The sequence below is a fragment of the Myripristis murdjan genome, chromosome 21, assembly GCF_902150065.1.
Source record: "Myripristis murdjan chromosome 21, fMyrMur1.1, whole genome shotgun sequence".
NCBI classification, from domain to species: Eukaryota; Metazoa; Chordata; class Actinopteri; order Holocentriformes; family Holocentridae; genus Myripristis; species Myripristis murdjan.
In genome coordinates, this window is record NC_044000.1 from 21,815,991 (window position 1) to 21,840,016 (window position 24,026).

General features: G+C 42.7%; 1 protein-coding gene across 2 annotated transcripts in view; it reads left to right on the forward strand.

Moving 5' to 3' along the window:
• Positions 1–24,026, forward strand: part of clybl (citrate lyase beta like) — a 58,062-nt gene that overhangs the window by 19,545 nt on the left and 14,491 nt on the right. For both annotated transcript variants that reach the window (XR_003930242.1, XM_030080030.1), the window contains exons 2-3: positions 10,916–11,129; positions 22,514–22,702. Coding sequence is in view for 1 of the 2 variants with exons in the window: in XM_030080030.1 (XP_029935890.1) it covers positions 10,916–11,129; positions 22,514–22,702 (403 nt within the window). In the remaining variant the exon portion in view is untranslated. The remainder of the gene's footprint in view (positions 1–10,915; positions 11,130–22,513; positions 22,703–24,026) is intronic.

A 24,026-nucleotide genomic window follows, 5' to 3' on the forward strand; every position in this document is an offset into this window, starting at 1 on the left:
GTGTGTGTGAAGCAGGCGGAGGAGGGGTGTGGATTAGCTAGCCCTCAGGAGAGTGTCAAGGGAAGACAGTCCCAATGCATGCTGGTCTCTCTGCCTGCCCATTGGTTGAGAGGCTGCTTAAAAGCAAACACCAATCAATCCTCCCTGCCTCCCTGTCTCCCTCTTACTTGCTCTCTCCCCCTGCTGCAGTTACAACAGGCCCAACAACAAGAGTTGGAAAAAGCCCCCCCCACCCCTCCTTTTCTCCACTCCACTGTAATCCTGACTCTGAAAACCGCCCCTCAGAGAACAAGTGTCAGACTCAGAATGGAGCGTGGAGTTAACTCCCCTTTTTCCCCTCTGGTTAGCATGTTAGAGAGTGCTAATGTTGATGGAAGTGACAATTAACAATGCAGTGATCACAGTGATGTGCTTGTACTGCTGCCTCACAGCCTTGCTAAAGAGATAAGTGACTGATCTCAATGGGACTGGGACTGGGCAGATGACAGATAAGCACATAAAGGGACACTGACTTTGGAGAACATAGCCTAAGCTTGCCTACCAGATATTCTGCAAGCTCTCTGTGCTTAGTATTTGGCTTTCTGTGCTTAGTGTTTGAGTATCAATAGCCTATTTTTAGTTCTCGTTAAAGCTTTGAACTTGCATCAAGGCCTCTCCTTTCTTATGTAGGGTTATAAATACAAACCCTGTTTCTTTATATTAAATGTTTATCTTTGATTACACAATTTGGAACTGTAAACCAAAGACCGAGACAGTTCCCATGTGAAGTAAATCAGTGAATACTGTGGAGAATAGGGACACACTGCAGTATATATGTGCCTCAGATTGGCATGATCTCACACACATGCATGCAAACACACACATACTACTGCATGCTGCTTCCGTTGCTGCTTCTGTTCTCTTGTGCCAGGCACCCGTGGCTGACTCTGAAAAACAGGGGAAATGTTTTAGAGACACAACCTGAGATATTGACCACCTTGCGGCCCCCGCTGTCAGGTTGTGAAACGGCCCAAAGATATTTGCATGAAATAAATGAGAATCTCTCTCACGTCCAGCCCTGCCACGGCCAAAGGTTTACTGTCCCAGATGCAAGCTCCATCTGGCCCTGCTCTCCTCTTCTCTAGTCTTTCACTGTTCAGATACACCATCATTAGTGAGTGCCTGACTGTGGACGATATTTGCTAGAAGGCTCAGCATATGCCTACTTATAGTCTTCGTTATCATTATAAACACAACGTTCCATGGACTATATTGAAGGTAAACACATTCAAAACATTAATATGCCACCTAATGTTTTTTGTCACACTTTCTTTTTGCACAACTTGTGCCTTCATAATGATGAGTGTAGCAGGCCGTAGTGTCAAGTCCATTAGGATGTACTGTGTGCCGGTATACTGTATTTAACATGGGCCTTATTAGACTGCGGTGTCACAGCAACACCCAAGGGAGTCACACCTCTTTGTTTGTCCTGCTTGGGATTTTGGGAATACAGGGCTGAAAGGGTCAAGCGGCCCTCTCTCCTGACCAAACATGGACATGATGACAGCCGTTGGGACAACAAACCCCCACGAGAACGGTGCTGTCCCGCCAACCTCTCCACTACCAGCACGACCCCCTCACCCCTCACCCCTCAGCCGAGGACTGTGATCCCGCGTAGCCGGCATAATGAAGCCATATAAGCCTGTTATTGGCTGCTTTACGGCTTGTTTTATGAAGGTGAGCCGACAAGCAGCTCCCATAATGGTTCCTGTCACTTTAACGGACAGCATTACCAAGAGAAAAGGAGCCTTAGGGAGGGAGGGCAGGGCAGGCTGGAGAATGGGCCAGGGCCTTTATGTTAGCCCTGCCAGGGCTTTGATGGGTAGAGGTCTGGCTGCAGGCTATCACTGTTACATTTTATGTCTGCCACCTTTTGTCACAGGGACATTATTGACGTTTGACCTGTGTTCTTATTTCCACCTCCTCCTCACTAATCAATTACCACATCGATCCATTAATCAGACAGGGTGATAGCCAGTGAAAGGGCCCGTGGGTATGTGTGAAGAATTGTGGGATCGGCCTCAGGCTAACGTGGAGGAGGGCCTTCACCTGTGGAGTGCACTGTTCTGCAACCTGAGCATTGGCCTAACAGAGAGCTGTGGCCCGTCCTTTACAAGCATCTCCAGTTTCTTTATTCCTGAGAGAAGTTGTCCTCTATCCAAGGGCTTTAGATGTCTTACTTGATCATCAACTGAGAGATTCAAAGTGGTGCGATTAATCGTTAACATAGTAACGCACATTTTTTTTTGCATCATAACCATTTCTTGTGAATTAGATTATAGTGAAGTCAAACTCTTTTTCATTTTGCTGAGGACCCCTGTGGAATCATCCCAAGGACCTCTGTGGGTGCCTGTGCCCCACTTTGAAAACCACTGCTCGATCCTGTAATGCACAGAATACCTGTGCATTGCAAAATCTTTATTGCCTAAATGCATGCAACTTCTGTTTTTAGACACTCATATACATATGTAATGATATGCACAGCACATCATTATTGATTTAGAATTAATAGTGGAGCATAAGTGCATGTATTTGTGTGAATTAATATTTGTTGATATAGTCTAAATTCAGCAGATTTCACGAAGAGACCCTCTTTTAATGCAAGCTCTCATCCTGGGTGCATGGAATGTCATGATTGCACTGTAAATGAAGCCTGGCCATCCATTTAACATGAGCCACACACACCCGCACACCCACACACACACACACACACACACACACACACACACACACACACACACACACACACACACGCACACACACAGCATCTATTTATTTTGCAAGACACTTTTTTTAACTATGGGAAATGAAAAGAATCTGTTATTCCCAGCCTAGAAGCCAACAGAATGATAATTGGCAGGAAGCATCATTGTTATTTAGACTGGCTTCTGAAATATTGGCCCAACATCCTCAAATATCAGCAGCCATTACATTGTGAAGCTAAAAACAGGGATGCTTTTAGATTGAGAGTGAAAGTGCTTTTGTTCTTCTCACTGTTTCCATGGAGGTTAGGCAGTGGCGTAATTGTGTTAAGGGGGCAGAGAGAAACAGATCAGACACAGAAACAGCCAACAGATCAAAACGGAAACTGCGGGAGCGGAACCCACCATGCTTTGATTAGGTTTGATTTGGTTTTGGTTTGGCGTGTGTGGACTGAAGCCATCACCCCGGTCCTTCTCTGCCCTTGCCAAGTTGTTTGCCAGAACAGGGAAAGATTTGGAAAAGAAAGTTAGAGACAGACAAAAAGAGAGAGAAGCTGTGGGCTGATTATAGTCCACCCCCCTCAGGTTGATCAGGGTCCAGCCGACAGTCAGTCAGCCCTTGTGGGTTTAGTGAATTGAGAAGACACTTCTTGTGTGGATTTTTCAATTCTTCAGCATGTCATTTGGCCAGGAGTGCTATTGTCCCCTGTCCCTTTTCTCCCTGCTCCTTCTGCCGAGACGAGTTGTGTCATCCCCTCGTGATCAGCACTTTTGTTGCCTTTGTTTTTGGCCCTACCTCAGAAGTCCATCTTGTCTTTTATGTCTTTGCCTTTCATGCATAAGGGAACAGTTGTGGCCTGTTGTGGGGCTGTTCCACTGCATTTCCACCAGTGGGGTTTCCTTTCATTCTCTTCAAAGTACTACAATGGGGCTCTGAAGGCCTGAATGGCCAATGCAGAGTGCACAATCTTAGGGAGCCCGCTCATTTTGTTTTGCTGGAGTCAATAAAAATGCTAAGTTAAAAGCTAACCTCCTTATGCCCTCCTCAGATGGAGATACTTGTACGACCTCTTTAAACTCTGCTCTGAATCATTTTTAATGATAAATTCATTGATTGTTTAATTGCTAAATCTAAAATATAATCTTCAAACAGTCATGTAAAATGCCAACAAATTAATTCACAAATTTAATTTAGCTTATAAATACAGCATGATCCACAGAATGACTAATTCAGAGCATGATGCTGTCTTCTATCAAGTTTTGTAGTCATAGGCGGAGAAAGACAGATAGTGGGAGAACTGCTAGTCAGGAAAGCGAACTCTCCTTCAAATGATACCTCTTATGTCCTTCCCATTCTGCCTTTTCCCATGACTGAGACCCAGATAAAGACATCTCCCATCTTCCAAGGAGGAGCGGGATTTGACTAGTTCTGTGTGGAGGGATGAGGAGAAAAAGAAATGGCAGCAGTCGTCTCTGGGCATTAAGGCAGAGGCCTTGTATAAAGGCATTGTGTGCAGATTTGTGAGCCGGGAGAAAGCAGGGGACTTTGAGAGGGATTACAGGTAGGCAGACATTGGCTGCTGAAGATAACCGCCATGACTTCATCCTCATTGTGCAGATTAAGGCATAAAACCCAACCTAATGAGACTGGAGAGGGGGAGAAGACATGGATGGGAGGAGGAGAAAGGGGTATTGTTGATGGTGAGGGATGTGGTGACCAGAATGAGCTCTGCGAAAAGGGGAAGAAGATGTAGGAAAATGGTGAGTGGTTGATAAAATCTGATGAAGTGGGATGAAAAAAATGGATTCTCCAATTCAGCATCTGCGGAATGCTAAATTAAATGACTAAACAATAATTCATGAGATCTCAGATTTATCTATTATACATGTGTTGATGTATATGTAATGTGTGACCACCGCGCTTGCCCCAGCTGCTCAGAGAAATTTAGGAGCAGCAGTGACTCGTTCACTGGTTCCTTCTATTGTCTGTGTTTGGAAAACTCATTATTGCTAAGAGGTGTTATCATCATCAGTCATCATCATCAAGGTGTTATCAACACCAGTGTGCTATTGTCTTTCCCGTTCCTACTGGTAAAAGAGAGGCCAACCCTCAGCGAGGTCAGCAGCCACCAGCTGATCTAATCCTGAGGGGAACGGATTGCTCAGCCCGAGCTCCAGCTTGCTTGAGGGCAAGTGAAAAAAGCACAAGGCAAAAAAAGAGAGAAATTAAGGAAAAAAGTGTTTGATTCCATCCACTGTCTGCCCTGGGTGCCTCTGGTTAATTTTTCAGCATTTCTTGGCTATCCAATTGTGTCTTTACACCTGAGGCGGTGTAAAAAAAAAAAAAAAAAAAAACATACCTAGACCAGTGTGGATTGTTTTAGCCTTCTTTTTCACTCTAAAAGAGAAGTGTGAGACAGGAAGGTGGGCATGGAACCAGATAAATATTGATGACTTTTTGACCATTTTATTTCACACCCTCCAACAGCTTTCTGGGGACGGAGTGTCTGTTTATGCATCGCAACATTGATTTCCTCCCTCCCCTTTATTCATCTTTATTTATTTTCGCCAAATTTAATCTGGAACCTTAAACACCACAGACCTCGGAATGTAGTTTGCATATTAAAAAGCTGCTGATTATCGTGGGGGAGAAACACAGATCTTTAATTTTGTGCATTTTAGACACAGCTTCTGCCTGCACCACCATGCTGGAGATAATTGTAGAAATCTACATATTGAGAGGGAGGCTGTTGTCAGGGTCTGTTTTGGAGTGGGGCTCTGTTATCTACTCTAATTCATGTGGTAGGATGAATGTTACCACCTGAATTAGGCTATTATGCTGCCAGGTGGAGGCCAATATAGTTACATGAAATAGTGATCATCACCTGGTGATAATGAACCAATTACCACAAGCTATTCATAACACAATATTGGCTGCCAGACCACGATCAACAGTGCAAAGATTGTATGTTCAATTGAATATTAATTAAGAGCTGACATCCCAAGCTTTTCTATTGTTAAGAGCAACCGCAGTACGCTGCAGCTTAAGAGACCAATACTTTGACACACAAGTGATGTGCTGTTATCTGGAGAAATATAGGTGTGACAGGCTGGATGACATGACAAAGGGCGCTTTGCTTTCAGAGATAAGGAGGTTAAACCTGGGGAAAACAGGAGCAGAATATGCCACAGGTGTACAGCAGTGACATGGCTGTCTGAGAGAGTGGTGAAGATAAGATGTGTAGTTCAAGGATGTGCGGTTCAAGGTGGATTTATTGTAGTTACAGACTACAGAGGCGCAGACAGTCGGTGTCAGATCATCAGAGACTATTCTGCTGGATTGAAGATCAGTTGATAGTTCTGTGCCAGTGAACTGCTTTGTCCAAGACAATGGAGCTCTCTTGTGCTGGAGGAAGACAGACGCAAATCTGTATGTAAAATGCTGCTCGGCTGGCGTTGAGAGGTGCCATACAGAAGAAAATAAGTTTGAAAGTTTTTATGTGCGGTGTTATTGGGTCAATGACAAAAATTACTTATCAGACAGCAGCTTTTGTTAGTCAGTTTGAGATAGCATACTGTGCAGTTGGAACTGGAAAACTACTGAATGAAAACTCAGGAAGGCTCTCGGCTCACCAACCCCTCAACACGTTCCACCCTCCTGTCCTCCCCTTGTCCTCCTCCCCCCTTTCAGTGCCACTAGGCCCGCCGCTGCCTCTCTGCTAATGAGATCCAGTCCCATCCAGCACCATATAAACCCACTAACACGCACTTACCTCTGATCTCAGACCAGTAAAGTTAGTCACTGTGGCCAGGTCCTACCACTTTACAACCACTAATGCAGCCACACAGCCCTGTGTTATCATAACCTTTCATGTAAAAAAAAAAAAAAAAAAAAAAAAAGAGAGAGAGAGAGAGAGTAGAGGAAAAGAATTTGGTAACGTAGGTGCGTACAGTGCTTTGGGGATTGTTAAATGCATAAAATATATATCATGATTTAATGGCAGGAAAATGTCCACCAGATGTGGAATGGTGTAAATAAAGGAATCCAGATTGCATGCAGTATATGGCAGTGATGCCGTGTGTATTTGATGACGGATCCTAGATTGCCATTGGTTACAGGACTACGCTAACGTACCCATAATGTTTATGGCTGCCTACCTTTACAAGCAGTTCCTCTGGGTTTTTATGGGAATATTGCATTGTTTAATATTAGCCACCAGTTCTGCCATTTTGCCTATTAAGTTCCTTGGGTTTCTTGGCTGAAAACAACCCCAGATGAGAATTACGTCAATTACATCAAATATTATCTAATAAATTATTTCAAGATAAGATCACTTTTTTATTGTGTTGAACAGACTCACACGCTACCTATAAGCTTTGTTAAATGCTTGCCTATTGTGCCAGCAGATTATGTGATTAAATGAGGTGTTAAATTAAAGCAAATGGTTCGGCTAATGTCTGTGGGATCTTTTACCTCAAAGTTCCAATAAATATGGAATATCACCATTTTAATTGCTTGGTAATTGTTGCATATTATTTCCCTCATAGTAAACCTCTCCTTTTCCACCCTGGCTTTGCATTACTATCAGCTGAAGCCAGGAAAAACTACGTATCTCACAGGTTGGGTAGCTTTTAGCAGTATGGGAAAATAGGAATAATGCTGTATACTGCTTTGATGACAATAGGGATCCAAAACAGAAACTTGCTGATTTCAACTCTTTTAATTTCCTTTGTATTTTGATAAGTACTTGTATAGTACCTGTCCAAGAGGTAAATAGCTGTGATAACTTGGCTATGTGGTTATAAATAAGAAATAAGTGAGAAAATTGCTGTCAGAAGTGAAGAGAATTGGCACTACCTAATGAACGTAGTGAAAAAGCAAATTCTGACATGCACTGTGAGCAAGAATGTATTACACTACAACCACCACAGCCCATTAATACTTTTTAGCGAGGCCACTGAACACTAAGACAAGTGTTTCTTTCTGGGAAGATGATGTCATGTTTATTCTTAACCTTCAACAGTTGTCTTCCACTTTATTACCCAACCTGAACTCTCATGACACTCTTTTTCCCAACAGCATGTTTGCTTTGTTTGCAAATGATGGTGCAAAAGACGTGACCAGCCTTAAGAGGCACGGGTTTGGCTTCACAGTCCCGCAGCTTCCACATGATTCATATTCCTATTTCATGAAAAAGACAAAAAAAATGTTTTTTATGATCTCTTCCGTCTAATACATGACCTCAGTGGGTTCTGTTGAGGTCATTGGCAGCAGTTTTCAAAGAGCCAGCTGTAGCACCACAATGGAGTGCATACACTAGTCTTCAATAAAAACACCTACATGTCCCTGAAATGTATGGGGCTTAGTGAGCCAAGTTGCTGCATCCTGTTAATGATACTGCACAGCTGTTCCATACAGTACTATTGATCAAGCCCCTGCTACTTTGCTGGCTCAGTGCCCAAAGTCTTACATAGGAAAATGCAGGGCACACAGCCTGGTGTATGAAACAACAGCCTTTTAGGGGTTGTAAAGAAAAAAAAAAAGTTATTTACTGTAAGCAGCCAGTGATGGTAAATGTGTTGTATTAAACCTAATCTTTTCCAGAAATACGACTAATTCACTGAAGCTCAAGCCAAAACAAAAACACCTTTACCCTGTGTGGTTAGCTACGTGCCAGGATGACAAAACAAAAGACAAAGCCAAGCTGACCTCCTTTCTCCCCCTCTACCCACTTTAGTCACAAGTTTACTGTAAAGTGAGACTCCCGCTGAGCTAAAAGAGAGCAGGAAGAGGTAGAAAGGTGCAATGAAAGGAGAGAACTGCTGATATTGGTTTCTGTTACCGACCTCTGACTTTCGTGTCAGCTGATTTTGGTCTTGTCCCACTACATCTCTGATGACTGCAGGCAACTTCAAGGGACCTTCATTCCCTCTTTTCCTTTTCATTTTTTCTCCTTTTTTTTAATGAAATCTATTCTTAAATTACAGCCACCATCTCCTTGTACCCCACTTACATTATAATTTATTTGCCTTTCAAGTAGGCACTCAGAATAGCTTTTTAACATTCCCCCCTAAGCAGTATACACTGAATAGACTGACTTCATTTGGGTCTCAACAGCCCCCTCTTGCCCCCTACCACTCAATGCCCCTGCCTCCCTCCTCCAACCCACTATTTTCCTTTCTAATTTTGCTGTTTGCTTTTTTTTGTCTGCCCCATCAATATGGGCCCTGTAGCTTTTTGTCCCTGAAGTGACGGCAAGATCCTCCCCTTTTCACTGGTCCCCAATCCACATGGCGGAGAGCCTTTTGCATATTCCTCCCTCCAACCTTTTGTGAAATATTGTTACTGTCCCCAATCCAAACACTGGAGTATTTAGGTGCCCAGCAGAGGCTCTGTGTACCTGGAAGTACTAAAGTGCTGGAGGCCACAGCCACCTGAATTGGTTTTAATTGCTTGCTGCAGCCACATCATCTCGGTCCAGATTAGGTCTGATTGAGACTGGAGGGCATTTGGAAGCGTAGTTGACAGGATTAAGTGGCTATTGAAGTGACTTTAGCTACTTTAGAGAACAAAAGACAAGAAAAGAGAATAATTCAGCCCCCTCTTTTAACAAGAAGAATCATATCCCCCCCTCCCTTTCTTTCTCTTGTCCTCCTCAGGCAAAGAGGAGCACAATCTACAAATAAGATCCCTCCAAGGGCTGCTGAAGCCCAGCGAGACTCGGTGGCAGGAGAAGCTGTTTCTCACTGTAATTAGATATATCCGATCCTAATCATTTAGGCTATTCATTAGAGCTAATTGTTTCTGCAGCCAGATCGACAGAACAAATAATTAAGACGTGTGCCATGATTGTGATTATTGGTGTGTGACTGTGCATGTGCGCTCCTGCGTGTGTGTGTGTGTGTGTGTGTGTGTGTGTATTTGTGTTTGTGTGTGCATGCGTGTGTGTGTGTGTGTCCCCATTTGCTGGTATGTGCTTATGTAATTGTTGATGTTTGTGCCTCAGTGCGAACACTTGACACAGTCGGGTGTGCACACAGGGATGGGAGATTTGATGTTCTCACATCATGACCAGTTTTCATGATTTGCCTTCACTGGGAAACTATAGACATCATGACATACAGACATCATTATATACAGTAGCCCACATGTAGTACGCATAGTAACACTTAATTTCCATTCATACTACTGGCAATAACCATTTACATTCACTGCTTTTACCAGAAACATTGTAGACAAGGTGTGATGGAGTGAAGAACATTGTGTTTTGTTTTCTTACTGGAAACATTAGAATGTATAAGTCACCTTTATGACCTGTGTGTGTATGTGGTGTTGGGAGACAAAAACAACATTGGAAAGAAATGGATTTTTTTTTAACAGGCTCTGGATTATTTACACAATATAATCACATGTGTGTTATTAAGATGATATCAGTGTTTCATTTTTTTTTTTTTTTTTTTTTTTTTTAATATCACGGTTATCATCAATAGCGGTATATCACAACCCCTCTACTTTGGACCATACATAATACTTATACGATCACACAAATAGTTCTGGTCAAAATAGTAAAGTTAAACAAATTTTCTCAAACTTTAATTTTTCCATGCATTATTGCTCCAACTATCACCGACAGCCCCACTCTTCCACTTTCTGCCCTGCTTAGATTTTCAACTGAATATGCTAAACTGTGAAAGAAACATTAACATATGAGTGCCTCAGTGTTTGGATGAGTTTGTTCCCAACAAAGGGTGTCAACGCACAGGTCAGCATCTCTCGTCCACTTCAATGGCCAGCGGAAAGGCAAACAGAACTCACCAAATTAAATGTTTCCAGACTTTCACTCCACTAATGGTCAGTTCCTTAACATTCATCCAATATAAACACTGTCGATACTGAAGATGAATGCAGCAACAGTTATTCATTGCCCACAGCCCAATATTGATACTGCATGAACATAAGAAATGTATGCACAAACATTGTGTGTGTGTGTGTGTGTATGTGTGTGTGTGTGTGTGCGCGAGAGAGAGAGAGAGAGAGACTGTGTGTGCATGTATCATACCTTTACTTGGGTATGCCTGTGTTTGTGTGGTTTGCAGAAATGCACTTGTATGTATGTGTGTGCATTTGTGTGTGTGTGTGTGTGTGTTTATTATGTATGTATGTGTGTTGACAGGGAGAGCGGCTGGCTCCTGCCTGCAGCCTGGCAGCTGTATGCAGTAGGATGGCGTGGTCACCATCAAACTGCAGGCCCCTCGCTGCGCTACATACCCCGCAGGGCGGTCCTGTACTGCCCTGGCAATGACGAGCGGAAGCTGAGGAAACTAACCTCGCTGGATGTCGACTGTGCTGTCTTGGACTGTGAGGATGGGGTAGCCCTCAGCAAAAAGGTAAATAAATACATGCACACATGCACAAACGTACAAATGAAAGTCATCCTCATATGAACAGGGTGAGCCAGTAGCATGCAAACAGAGCAGAATGCACACACAGCTGTATGATCCTGTAAGATGTTAATTCCATCTCCCTCCTTCGGACAGGTGCTAGGTCTTAATCACTGAAAGGAAAACTACCTAAGTGAGATGTTTAAAACAAGCACATTTCACCCTATTATGCTGGTATAAAGGCAGTGGTGCCCCCCTATCAGGGTCCTTTAAAACAAGGTGACCATGTCCCACTGGGTGAGCAGCGGGAAAGCACCAGATGCAGCAGGTTAAAAGCATTCTCGTCCCGCCCACACCGCCTCCCCATTGGCTCTGCCGAACTGCCCATGAAATTGTGATTGGAGAGTGGGATAAAGAAGGGGCCCGGGTAAAAAGTCAACTAACAAAGGTTTTTAAGTCATGATAATAAAGATGATTGATATGGCTCGAGGCTGTTCCTGTAGAAAGCAAAGACAATAAGATGAGGGCTTGTGTGACTGACAGGCTAAAACTGTGACCCTGCGAAAGAGTTGGTGGATGTCAGTGCTCCTGTCTTTATTATGTTTTACAGAGGAGATGTGGAGAGGAATGCAGCATTGTAACAGCCATTCAGGCTTGAGAGGAATTCAGCCTCTGGATTCTTGAGCTGTCAGCATGTGACAGGTTCATGTCTCTATCTTAGTCCAAGTATCCTGCATCATCCTGCTCATATCACTTATATGAGTATATATTGCAAAGTCCTGTTTTATTCCAATTTTGATATGCCAGTATAACCCCTAATATTATTTCTTCTATATCTGTGCAATATTAAAATACTTCTGAGTGTCTCTCCTCAGCTAATTTCAGCTAGCAGGCTGTACCTGTAAAGGACAGCATTAGGTCTCTGATGAGGGAAAAATTTCTTCTTCTGCTTACATCACCCTGAGTAATGCATATCAAAATGCCTATAATAAATCCTTGAAAATAGCATTGTACTTAAAGAATTCCTTGCTTAATAATGCCATTGCTTTCCCCTTCCCACATCAAGATCTGCACTGCATGGCACAGTAGATGGTGTCAAGACAGAATCCAGTCAATTTTTGACACCATATGTTGGCTTTAAAAGAGTCTGACACAGTATGCCAAAAACTGTGTTCCATTATCTGTTTGTTGGGTCGTACTGTGTAATATAAAAATGAGTTATTAACTCAATAATAAAATGCACCTTTCCTACCGGCACCCTCTCTACACTTCCCACACTCTCAGCTGCTTTCTCTATTGTGGCAATTGGAAATCCATGGGGGTTGGTGTGTATACCTTGCCTTAAGGTGATATTTTCCCTATTGGATAAACAGTGCTTTCTCTGTGTGCGTGTATTTGTGTGTGGGTGCCAATGAATATCACTAAGACAGGTTTTTATAAATATTACATTGTGTGTTTTGAAATCAATTTGGCTTTGCCACTGGCTGCATTTATGATATTCTTAGAAACTGCCTTGTCAAGAATTTTTGAGAATTTTAATATTACCACCAACCCACCAGTTACGACAGGACATCATGATCTCTTCTGGGGCCTACTGAATTATAAATAAATGGGAGATTTAGCATTTACGGTGGGAGTCTGTTTGTGTTGACAATTGCCACAGTATACACTGTAGCTGCGATTATGTTCACCATGACAACGGCACAGTGGGCCTGTCGCCTTGCCAAGCGATGCCAGGCCTGTACACTGCCTCTGCAATGCATGCCTAGTGCCCACTGGAGAGAGAGAGAGAGAGAGAGAGAGGGAGAGAGAGAGAGAGAGAGAGAGAGAGAGGGAGAGAGAGAGAGAGAGAGAGCTAAATGCCATGCTGAACCATTGTTTTGGTGAAGGGAGGAAGGAGTCAGGGGAAATGTGAGGTTAGTTACCAGGTAAATGCATGGATAGGCTCCAAATGGGGCCACTGCCCCTCACAAAGTACCCTCTTATTATGTGTTCATTAATGTATTCTTTTCATTATCCATCACCTTCACCCTAAAACAGGGCAGGATATTCATGACAAAGAGGTATGCTGCTTAAAAAGGGCACTCTGCCCCCCTCTCACCACCCAAAAAAAAAAAAGTAATCCGGGAGTGCCTGTTTTAATTGCTTGCCACTCTGACTCCTAAAATGTCTGTGCACCATCTTGGCAGTAATGCTGGCTGCTTAGGAGGGAAGCAGATGACAAGTGGAGTGAGGGGTAGGAGCCGCCGAGAGCTTGCTAACTGTCACTGTGGACCCGGAGGGGAGAGAGGGAGGAGGAGAGAGGGGAGGGAAGACAAGGCTGACTGCTCTAACACTCTTACACATATCATCATATCTGTATGATCAGTGGGGTGGAGGAGGAGGGAGGGCAGGTTGAAACCCTGGAGCGGAACTGACGGCTACACCTGTCCTCTCTCTTTCTCTCTCCCTTGCTGTCTTGCTTGCTCGCCGTCTTGCTCTCTCGCTCCCCTCTCCTCTCCAGGGTCCTCAGGGTTAAGATTGTTTATCTCTCTCATGTTCTCTCTCTGTCTCTGCGTGCCCTATGGTCTAGCATTCCTCCCGGCGTGTGTGTGTGTGTCTCTCCCCCTGCCCCCCGGCGGGTCCCTCCATCCTCCCTGACTCCCCCCTGCCTCCCTGCCGCAGAGATTCTCTCCTAATCCCTGGAAGTTTGGAACTAATGAACTAACTGCTGAGCCGCTGCCACGGAGCCTGGTCCCAAACTATACTGTACTTCACACTCGATTTCCTCTCCAGATGGCATGGTGGCGCGGCCGACGCGGCAGGGAGCACCTCTCACACACTACTGCGTGCACGCAAGTACACACAAACACACGCGGTGTGTAGAACACAAATGCGCACATGCATATACACGCATACTCAGGGACACTGCACTGAAATATGTGCACATGCAGGAACACACACACACACACACAAACATGCACTTACATGCATATACACACAAATACTCACAGACACTTGCACTTGCACACACACATACAACCGCACACACTTGTGTACATCCAGTCGGCAGGGAGCACCTATCTCACTCAAGTATGAAAGTGGACCGATGTTGTTTTCTTTTCCTGTTTTCTTCATCTCCCGATAAGCCTCTGAATTTTGAAATCGTCGGCTATCATTAGATCACAGGAGTCACTGCTCCACTGCAGGTCCAGGTAGTGTTTACCAGGGCCAGGGCAAGCTCTGTATGTTTGAAATACATGAGTGAATGCACTGTTTGTTCATTAGAAAGCATAGGTCAGTAGAAATATTCTCTGTTGACAACACAATGTAAAAATAACCAGAAAAATTATACATATATAGATGGAAATAATGACATATAAACAATTCAGTAGCCTTTTTAGGATCCATAGTATAAACCAGAAACTAGTCCCTCCTGTAGTTTGCACTATTTTGTATGTTTAATGCCACCAAGTATGCTTTATTTTGTGGTTTGTTTGTTTTTTTCAACAATTGCATTGTAGTTTGTGGAGAGCTGTTGATTGTTTGTTTGTTCTTGTTTTTGTGAGGATTGGTAAAGATCGCAAGTCAAGGAAGGATGTGATACTAAAGTAGTACAAAAGAAATACCAAAAAGTGACATTTTTCCATATATAGTCAATAGCAGTAATCAAAATCATACTGGAAATCACAGACACTTCTGGAAATACTTCATTACTTTGTGTGGTAGAGTATGTAAAGAGCACTACATGATCAAGTGCTCACACGTATTTAAATACTTGTGTCATGCTGGCTGTATATGTTAACCTGTTAATGAGAGAAGCTGACTTTCTTGGAAGTGCTGTAACTCCTTAATGCTTCAAGATGAGTTCATTAATGCCACCCATTATGTTATGTGACGACAACATGTTAAATATATCATGGTGGTTATGGCAGGACATGAGGCAGCTGCAGTGCCTTGTTATTACTGAACAGAAAAAAAAAAGTTACAACAAAAGAAAATCCTGTTCTTGATTTCCAATCTTTATAAATATATTTTGAACCGAACAACATTTTGAGCACTAAATAAAACCTGTATATTTGACTGTTTCGTGATTATAACACCATGTAGTTTTTTTTTTTTTTAAAAAGGCCATTTATTGTATGTATTCGGTAGAGTTTGTGTCCCTGTGCAAACTAAATGCCCTGGATTAATGCTAACTACAATTAATTCATGTCTCATAAAAAGTAAACAATTGTAAATAATTACTCAAAATTATGTGCACTCATCCTCCTCCACCACTTCTTCTTCCAACATGTGAAACTGCGTTTGAACTCATTAAAACTCAGCTAAATTATTCTTCATCTCCTCCATCTCAGAAGTGCCACATCATTGGTTCTTGTATAAGAGGCTGGAGGTAGACATAATTTGTTAACGCTGACGCCAACCATTTTATGCAAAAAATGTGTGATGATTTGCCAAAATTGCAAGCACTCTGTTGAAATGACCATTTCATGTGGGGAAAAATTGCTGCAATTTTGCAAAATGCAGGGATTGGTTGAATTTGCATTTCTGTCAGTGATTACAAAATCACAAATTCCTGGAGGGACTGATTATTTTGGCCTTTTACCAGGAGCACCTTTTCAAAGTGAGAAGTGAGGCTGTATTTATGGCTGGCTTAGGTGTCTGTGATAGTTGGTTTGGCTTTGCTTTGAGGTCTGGCATGATTGTTTGTTACACAAATGCATTATGTGGTACTGATTGATATATTAGGTGTAATTTGTGACATTGCACTTATTTTTCACCACTAATGCACGTGAATGTACACACTGACGCAGAGATCTTTCCGTCTCCCTTTCTTGTTTTCTCCTTTTTTCCTTTCTCCTTCTCCCCAGTAACACTATTAACCACCAGTCAGGAGGAAGATCTTTCTGGCTGCAGTTTGCGGAGCCACTGAGGGAAGAATACATCACACATTGCACGGAGCATGACATTATTACTGTCTATTACCTGTTTCTGGTAGTAATATCCTCCAGATATCAGCTGTGGTCTATGCATGAACTGTATCTGACACTGGAGATTTTTAACTTAACATATATTATGCAGCCAACTGCCAACTGATACATGACCTCAGTTGAATGCACACAGTGTTATTCCAGAGGACATTGAAAGATCTATTCTTCATATAAGTGGATTCAAATGACTAAACACTTGACAGTAGGAACTCCTGGGAATCAATGCTTGGGAGTGTATGAATTATGAATATTGAACATTTGTATTTAGTGTATGTGTTTGCATGTGTGTGTGTCTATATGCGTGTGTGCCCGACCTCTCAGAGGACCTGGTAGACTTGAGAGAAACTCCCGGTAATGCTGCCAAGAATCACAAACGGGGATTTGAGCTGCTCAGCCAGAAAATAGACCCTGTCTTGGCCAGATCAGAAAGACCTTCCATCCCAAACTTTCAGGAACAACGTCTGTGTGTGTATGTGTGTGTGTCTGTGTGTGTGTGTGTGTGTGAAGTGTCAAGTGTCATGTACAGATTTGACTCCTTTGGGATAGAGTTAGAGGAAAGCGAGTGGTCAGGTCACATAAGAAGTTGATGACAGTTCCGTGATTAGCGACCGTTGTTCAGGAATAGACAGGATTCCTTGAAAACTGCCCGTGTCTTTCTTACTCTCTCTCCCTCTCGCTCTCTTATTGATTATGCATAGAACTGATTGAGTTTTCTCCACCCTTTGATTATCTTCTGAAAACATACGCACGCACGCACGCAGCAGCTCCAGATGCTAAGGGTTGAGGGCAAGGATTGAGGCCGAGCGAGGGATCGGAAAACGCTGAGACGTGGAGAACAGAGAGGTCCTCTCTCCCTCTCTCATTATCCTGTTACACTCCTGTGTTTTCACTGGCAGAGCCGCAGCCCACACTGCTCTGTGCTACGTGGGCTACCCAGCGCAACCAACGCTCAAAGAGTCGCTCCGGGAGGAAAAGAGAGGATGGGAAGGGGGAGACGGAAAGTAAGGAAGGATGAGGAGACAGCAGATGTGGGTATATGAGGGGGAAATAAATGGCTGCTTTATTTCTCTCATATTGCAAGGAATCTGACTAATTTTGAGCTTGTTTAAATGGGCAGGGCAAGTCAAATCAAACAGACCTACCTATTTGAAACCATGTTTCAAAATATATTTTATTTCAAGGAAGGAAGAAAAAAAAAGAAATGAAATGGAGGCCAAAAGTGAAAATAAGATAGCAGTCATTTTTGGGGGAAAACACTTAATCTTATAAACTGATTCATGAGAAAAAAAATTGAAATAAGTTACATCTTTTTTTTAGACTGGATCTTTTGTGATTTAGAGATACTGAAAGGTAAACTTCAGGTACTATTTTTCTAAAATGGTTATACAACATTTTGGCAGTGAATCCTTCATATACATTTATTCATGTAATGCAGTCTGTTGTGAGCTGTAACCAAATATGCTGCAATAAGCTCTGACTACGGCTAATTAGTGTGCATAAGCGAGCTATGTTTCCACTTCTAGCTGCCAGCTTTGACCAACTATGACAAGCGGGTTTCATGACTTACAAATTTCTCCTTCTCTTTCCTGCTAGTTATCTTGTTGTCTGCCCTGACAGGATAACAGATCGCACAGAGCGTCTCCGACTGACAGAGTGAAGGCCTGAATCTCCCTCTCTTGCGTCTCAGTTATCAACATAGCCTGCATTAGTCACTCATCCCGCTCCAGCTTTGTGGAGTGCCGCGTGTCACTTGTCAAAACCCATCCACGATGACTGGGAGCCTGTTTAGACACACACACATACAAACACACACACAGACAAACAGACACGCAGCCACACTTCAGGCAGGCAGCCTTCACCTGAGCTAGTCTGCAGCTTAAATGGCATTGCGAGTTGCTCAGCAGGATACAAAATGCCGGCTCTCAAAAGGGGAAAAAAAAGGAAAAACAACTACGCTCATTGTGAGTCATGACCCACCGCACACACACACCACCATACACACTCACTCACACATATGCACACTTTAAGAATAAGAGGTAAAACACTATACTCTTTAAAGGTACCATCACTGACAGAAGGTTTAACGTTGTATATAAAATACTTTTTACTACTCTTAGTGGGAGTGCACACGCTCCGTAACAATCACTTAAAGCCTCTGCATGTGGAATGTTAACGTCAATATGTCATCCTTAAATTAGTATTGATAACACAGTGCAATGGCTAGAAAACTGGTAGAACTATTGTAGAAATGGTAGAAAAATATGATCACAGTGAAAATTGTTTTGTCTGTGTATTTCGTTTTATGTGTTCCAGGTGTGATTTGGTGTGAAAATGTGTGATTTGGTGTGAAAGGTACAGGAGAGACTCATGGCATATGGGTGAGGGCTCAACCAGCACGTTACATGTTAGTATTATAAGTAAACAAATGCTGTCAGTAGCATAGTCAGTACCATAGAGCTGCAGCATCAACTATATGGTTGAAGTTACTACAGTCTTAGAATAATCACATCACACCTCTTCATTTGCCCATTAGTCCATTAGTTGGGTTAGCTGCCTCAATCTCGCATCTAAGCAAAACTGCTTTGCATGCTTTCCCCGCAAATTATGTTTTGTCAAACATAGGTTCTACTGCATTCATGAACATGTTTGAAACAAACATTCAATATGTGGTGAGAGTGCTCTTTTTGGGCACACTCATAATATGCAAAAGATGTTGTTGGCCACCAGTAATAATTTTGTCACACATAGATTAGCCACCACAGTTACATATACGCATTATAATGCAAACAGTGGTTGAGTGAGCATTATTGAAAACAAGGTGAGCAAGTACCATTTTGTTAGCTCTGAATAAACTTAACATATTCCTTGATATGCTTGATATGCACAAAAGAAAGTGCTTTGGTATTTCAGTGCAGTTGAAACTAAAGTTTCCACTGTCCAGAACTATTTTTCTCTCACACAGATAATGCATAACACCAGACTGGCAAGGATCACTGAGTATAAAGGCAGGTGGTGGTGTTTGACTGACTGATGGCTGACTGACTGACCCGAATTCAACTCCTAATGGGCACATCTTGTTCCATGGGAAAAATATCTTGCCTCTTTACACAAGTTCCAGTTTCATTATTCAGTCTGCATCCTATAAGATTGACACCACCTCTCCTGTATACATGTTTTTATCTCTGCAGTGTGCAGGACTTTGGAGTAGGAAGTGGCAAATCTTTTTGTAAAAAAAAAAAAAAAAAAAATGTTAAGACTGACATTAAGACATTAAGACTGACATTGAATAGTAATCCGATAATATTTCTTTATTATTGTATTTTTCAATTGTGCTCTTGTTTTCTTGTTTACACTATTTGTGCTGTAGCTATGTTTTCTCTGTTTTAAGTTGTAAACCACATATTTTATACTGTGCCTTAAACCCATTTTACCTTAAAATACAGTACTTTATGCATCATTTTTTGCCAAAAATTCCTGTCTAGTCCATATGATGGCTACTAGGATGTATTTGAGACTGAATGAAGGAAGAGAGCGTGTGGTTTAGTCGGAGCCTACACACTGAGTCTAAGTCTGGAGGCGGTGTATGACGTTGCTTGTGTCAAACTGCATGACGGCAAGGCTGGACATCCATGATCTGATGCTGGAGAGGAAGGTGGTCCCGCTGTGGAGTGTACCCACATCAGTTTGGATGCTCCAGTCTGATGTGGTGTCTACAAGGCAGTGGCCATGCTGTGTAACGTATACACAGCACTCTGTAGGAACCTGGGTGGGGAGACTCAGGCTGTGTGTTAAGGAGATGCCCTCTCTCTCATGGAAGGTCAGACTCTCTGCACTTGAAAAGCTCCTTCGAACGTCCATGCGTTCGGCGGCCCTGCCCGCCTGCCTGCCTGCCTGTGTGTCAGCCTCTAATGATGAGGATGATGGAGGGAATCAAAGAGTAGATGGAGCTGACGTCGGGGCGAGCTCTCCATGGGACACCAGGTGATTGGGGAGGGAGCTTTGAAGCAACTTGTTGGACGGCTGTCCATTAATGTAAAATATCTCCTTTTCAAAGGGCTTTATTCAAGCTTGGAGTAGCGGGGCCCATAGGAGTCAAGGTGTCTGGCAGAATATCTCTCTCTCACTTTGCAGAGAAAGAGAACAAGATAAAAGGTAGAGCACACGGTGACCTGGCCATCTCCACAGCCTACCGTCCTGGCGTCATGGTTTCAAAAGTACCGTCACAAAAGGAGAAAAGTGCAGGAGACAATCCTGCCGATGACTGGGCGTCTGGTTACATAAAAAGAATTTTATACATGCAGGCTGGCAGTATATCAGGCTGAGGTTGGGGCTCGAGACTCAACCCTCAACGCTCTCCTGTCTTTATTTGATCTCTGAATGTTATAAACCATGCTTTTTGATCATTGTTGGACTGCTATTTATTTAGCTTGGTCAGGGATGAATGTGACTCCCGACACTAGAGGCAACCAGCGGTTCTCATAGATCCATTTCTCTAGTCCCCCTGGACTGGTGAGGGACAGACAGAATTTTATCCACCATGTAGCAGGTTTATGAATAGTGAGTTATGGCTTTGTAAATCGCTCCGTCCGTTTTAAGTTACCGCAGTACAGTTATGGGTCTATCATGGGTTGTGAGAGAGAGGGAGGTTATTCCAAAAACTTGAGTAAGACTCAAAGATCACAGCGCACTCCATGTGGTGTGACAATCCCCCTTGTCTCATCCAATGTAGCAAAAGGGAGACATAGATGACACACAGAAGTGCAGCCCATGTATGACCCCTATTAAATCCAGGCTAATCTTTGATATGTACTTTGATACCATATTTTATTGATATTGGAGGGGTTTTCATAATATCAAGTACTGTTCTGCATTCCAGGAGATCAGAGTGAGGGCTGTTTTGTCTCAAAGCTGTCCCATGACCCTTGAGGGGTCCCCGCAAGCTGTCACACATCAGACCTTGGGAATTAAGGTCTACTCTATTCCACCTTACTATTAGTTTTTACAAGAGATAGTGATGTATGGGCTCTCCATGTTATATTTGTCTACAGTTTCCCCCTCTTGCACTCAGATATGCACACAACTGTAGTGATTGGTCCACTGAAGCTTGTTCAGTTATTCCACTCTGATGTTGTGAAGCAGAAAATGCAAAGCATTTGCATCATCAAGTTGCTGTCAACCATGTAATTGCATTGCATTACATGTCACATTCACTGCTACCTATCAGTGCAGGATTTTAATTTCGAAACATTTCAGAGTAATCACTTTTGAAAAACTTTCTTGAATTCACTCTATATTAAATAATTTGTGACTGTTTCACATTGTTTTGCTTTCAAGAGAAAACGTTGTTAGTAGAAGACAATCTCAATCAGAGCATCTCCACTACTCACACATGTGCACACACACACATACACACACAAAATATACACAAGCACTCAAAGACTCCAGTCTCTGATCTGACCTGACAACTCTTAAGCTACCGTTTCCTCATGCCGCTTAACTTGGAACACATTTTTCCCAGAGAGCCTTTCTCCTCCTCTCACTAGCCGGACTTCTCTCCCAATTTCTGTCCCTCTTTCTCTCCGTTCCTCTGGCCCAGCATCTGGTTTGAATCTAGCAGCGTGTGCTACTGTGTTACTGATAGGCGTTGGGACTGCAGGCTTTCCTTTGATTTTCTGTCCTCCTCGTCTCTCTTCCTGCCCTCCTCATACAATGCTTGCGTTGAGAGAGCACTGTTGAATGTGCAGGCTCAGTTTTGTTGCAGTGCAGGACACATGGATGTGTTGCAGTCATGGGAAAATGCAGTTATGTGCATGACATTTTGTGCTCTCTTGCCATGTGTTACATGAAGAGGGATCGTAGGGTATTCCTCTTTCATCTTCATTAAAAAAAAAATCTATCTCAGAGATGTATGCACTGTTGATAGACCCTTTAATCACACACATTATTTGTTTGCAATATGACTGCTGTATTCATTGTCATGCTTAATGGCTGAGATCATTTATATTTACTTTTTCCATAGAGGCACTTTCTCCTACCAATTGAATTGAATATTGTGTCATTTCTTGAACAATACAGCCGGTATATGAGCATTGTTATTTTGTGGAGTGGAATTGATTTGTATCTCAGCTTACTTTGTATGCATAAAACAGTGCGGACAGCTTCAAACCTCTTATAACAGTTTTGCGTTCTCATTTGCATTTTGCCAGTGTGTAGCCTACTCCCGTATTTATCTGTTGCCACAATATGTTGGATCACTTTCAGCATCATACATGTGTAACTTAATCTTGAATTCATCCCCACCTTTGTACAGTTTGAGTGAATGAGTATCTCTTTCCATGACAACAAAGTACGATCTTACCAAGTTCCTGTTAATACTTCTGATGATTGTTGTCTTTGTCTTGTGCTCTTGTGCTGCAGACGGAGGCCAGGGAAACCATTTCTAAGATGCTGGGGGAGCTGGACCTGGGCCGGACAGAAAAGTGTGTAAGGGTTAACTCAGTGTCCAGCGGCCTTGCTGAGGCTGACCTGCAGGTCATTCTGCAAGCTGAGGTGCTCCCTCCTGCCGTCATGCTGCCCAAAGTGGAGGACACACAGGAGGTGCAGTGGGTAAGGCCATGGATCTTGGTCCTTGTTAGAAATCCAAGTCTTTCAAAAGAAAAAAAATAGGCTACATGAAGCTATCAGTGGTTCTGCAAAAGAGGCACACTTACGAGTTCCTCGAGGGAGCTGTGTACATGCAAAAACTAAACAAGACTAAAAATACCCATGACATTTCTTTCCTTCTCCTCCCTGTGTCTTTTAAAGAACACAGTGGTACTCTTACACAAGCTCATGAAGTAAGAGGAAACCACGGGAATCTTCAAAGCAATCATAACAAACTTTTCCATTTCCCAGTAAAAGTGGGAATCGATCCCTGTGGCAGGACCCAGGGAGAGGCAGAGTGTTTTTCTTGGCTCCAGCTCAAGAAACAGATGACATTTCTTCGGATTAGCTTCAGAAGCCTGATAGCTCTCTGTTACAACACAATGGTGACTTCTAGCACTGTTGAACTTAATGGGAGACTGCTTTTAACAGTGTGGGTAACTGCAGTAAAAAAAAAAAAAAAAAAAATCCTCATTTAAACAAACTACAAACACTCAACTGCACAGGCATAATGAATGAAACATACGCATTTCTTTGTCATGTCCAGTTTATTCATGTAGCCTTTTATCACAAGTGTGTCTCAAAGGGCCTTACATACTTGCTTATGCACATATTTAAATATTATAATATCTCTCAGTTGTCCAAACATTTTACAAAGTCAAACAGACTCCTTTCCGGGCTTCCACGGCAATACTGTATGACAGATATCCGATACCAGATCCGATACCAGATTTGACGTCAGATATTGCAAGCTTTGATCACCTCTCTTGCAAAAGCTATTGATAATTTAAGAATACAAGAAGTCTTTTTTTTCTAAACTGATTGCCAAACATTATTGTTTATAATTTTTTCCTTATAAATGAGTGTTTGCAATTTGTCCACACTAAGTGGCCTGTGCCCTAGTTAAGAGACATGTTTGTATGGGTCCGGCCATCCCTCTGGCTCTCTATAAAGGGGCGCTGTGCGGATGTCAGCTCCCGACAGGTCAGGAGACAGTGACATCATTAAAGCAGGCCTTTCTGATCAGCTCCATATGGGACAGTTACCAGGAGGGACCAGGTTACTATCTACCTCATTTTCTGATCATGTGTTTGTTTTCCCTTGTCAGTTCGATTCAAAGGTGCTTTATTGGCATGAAATTCAAAAGTACTTTTTGCCAAAGCAAAAAACAACAAATATCAGATTAGGCCCAGATTTAGATAGCATTCATTTCCCTCCATCTCTCTTTTTCTTCTTGATCTTCTTGTCTTTTTTTCTGTTTTTGCAAACATATCCACATAGACAAATG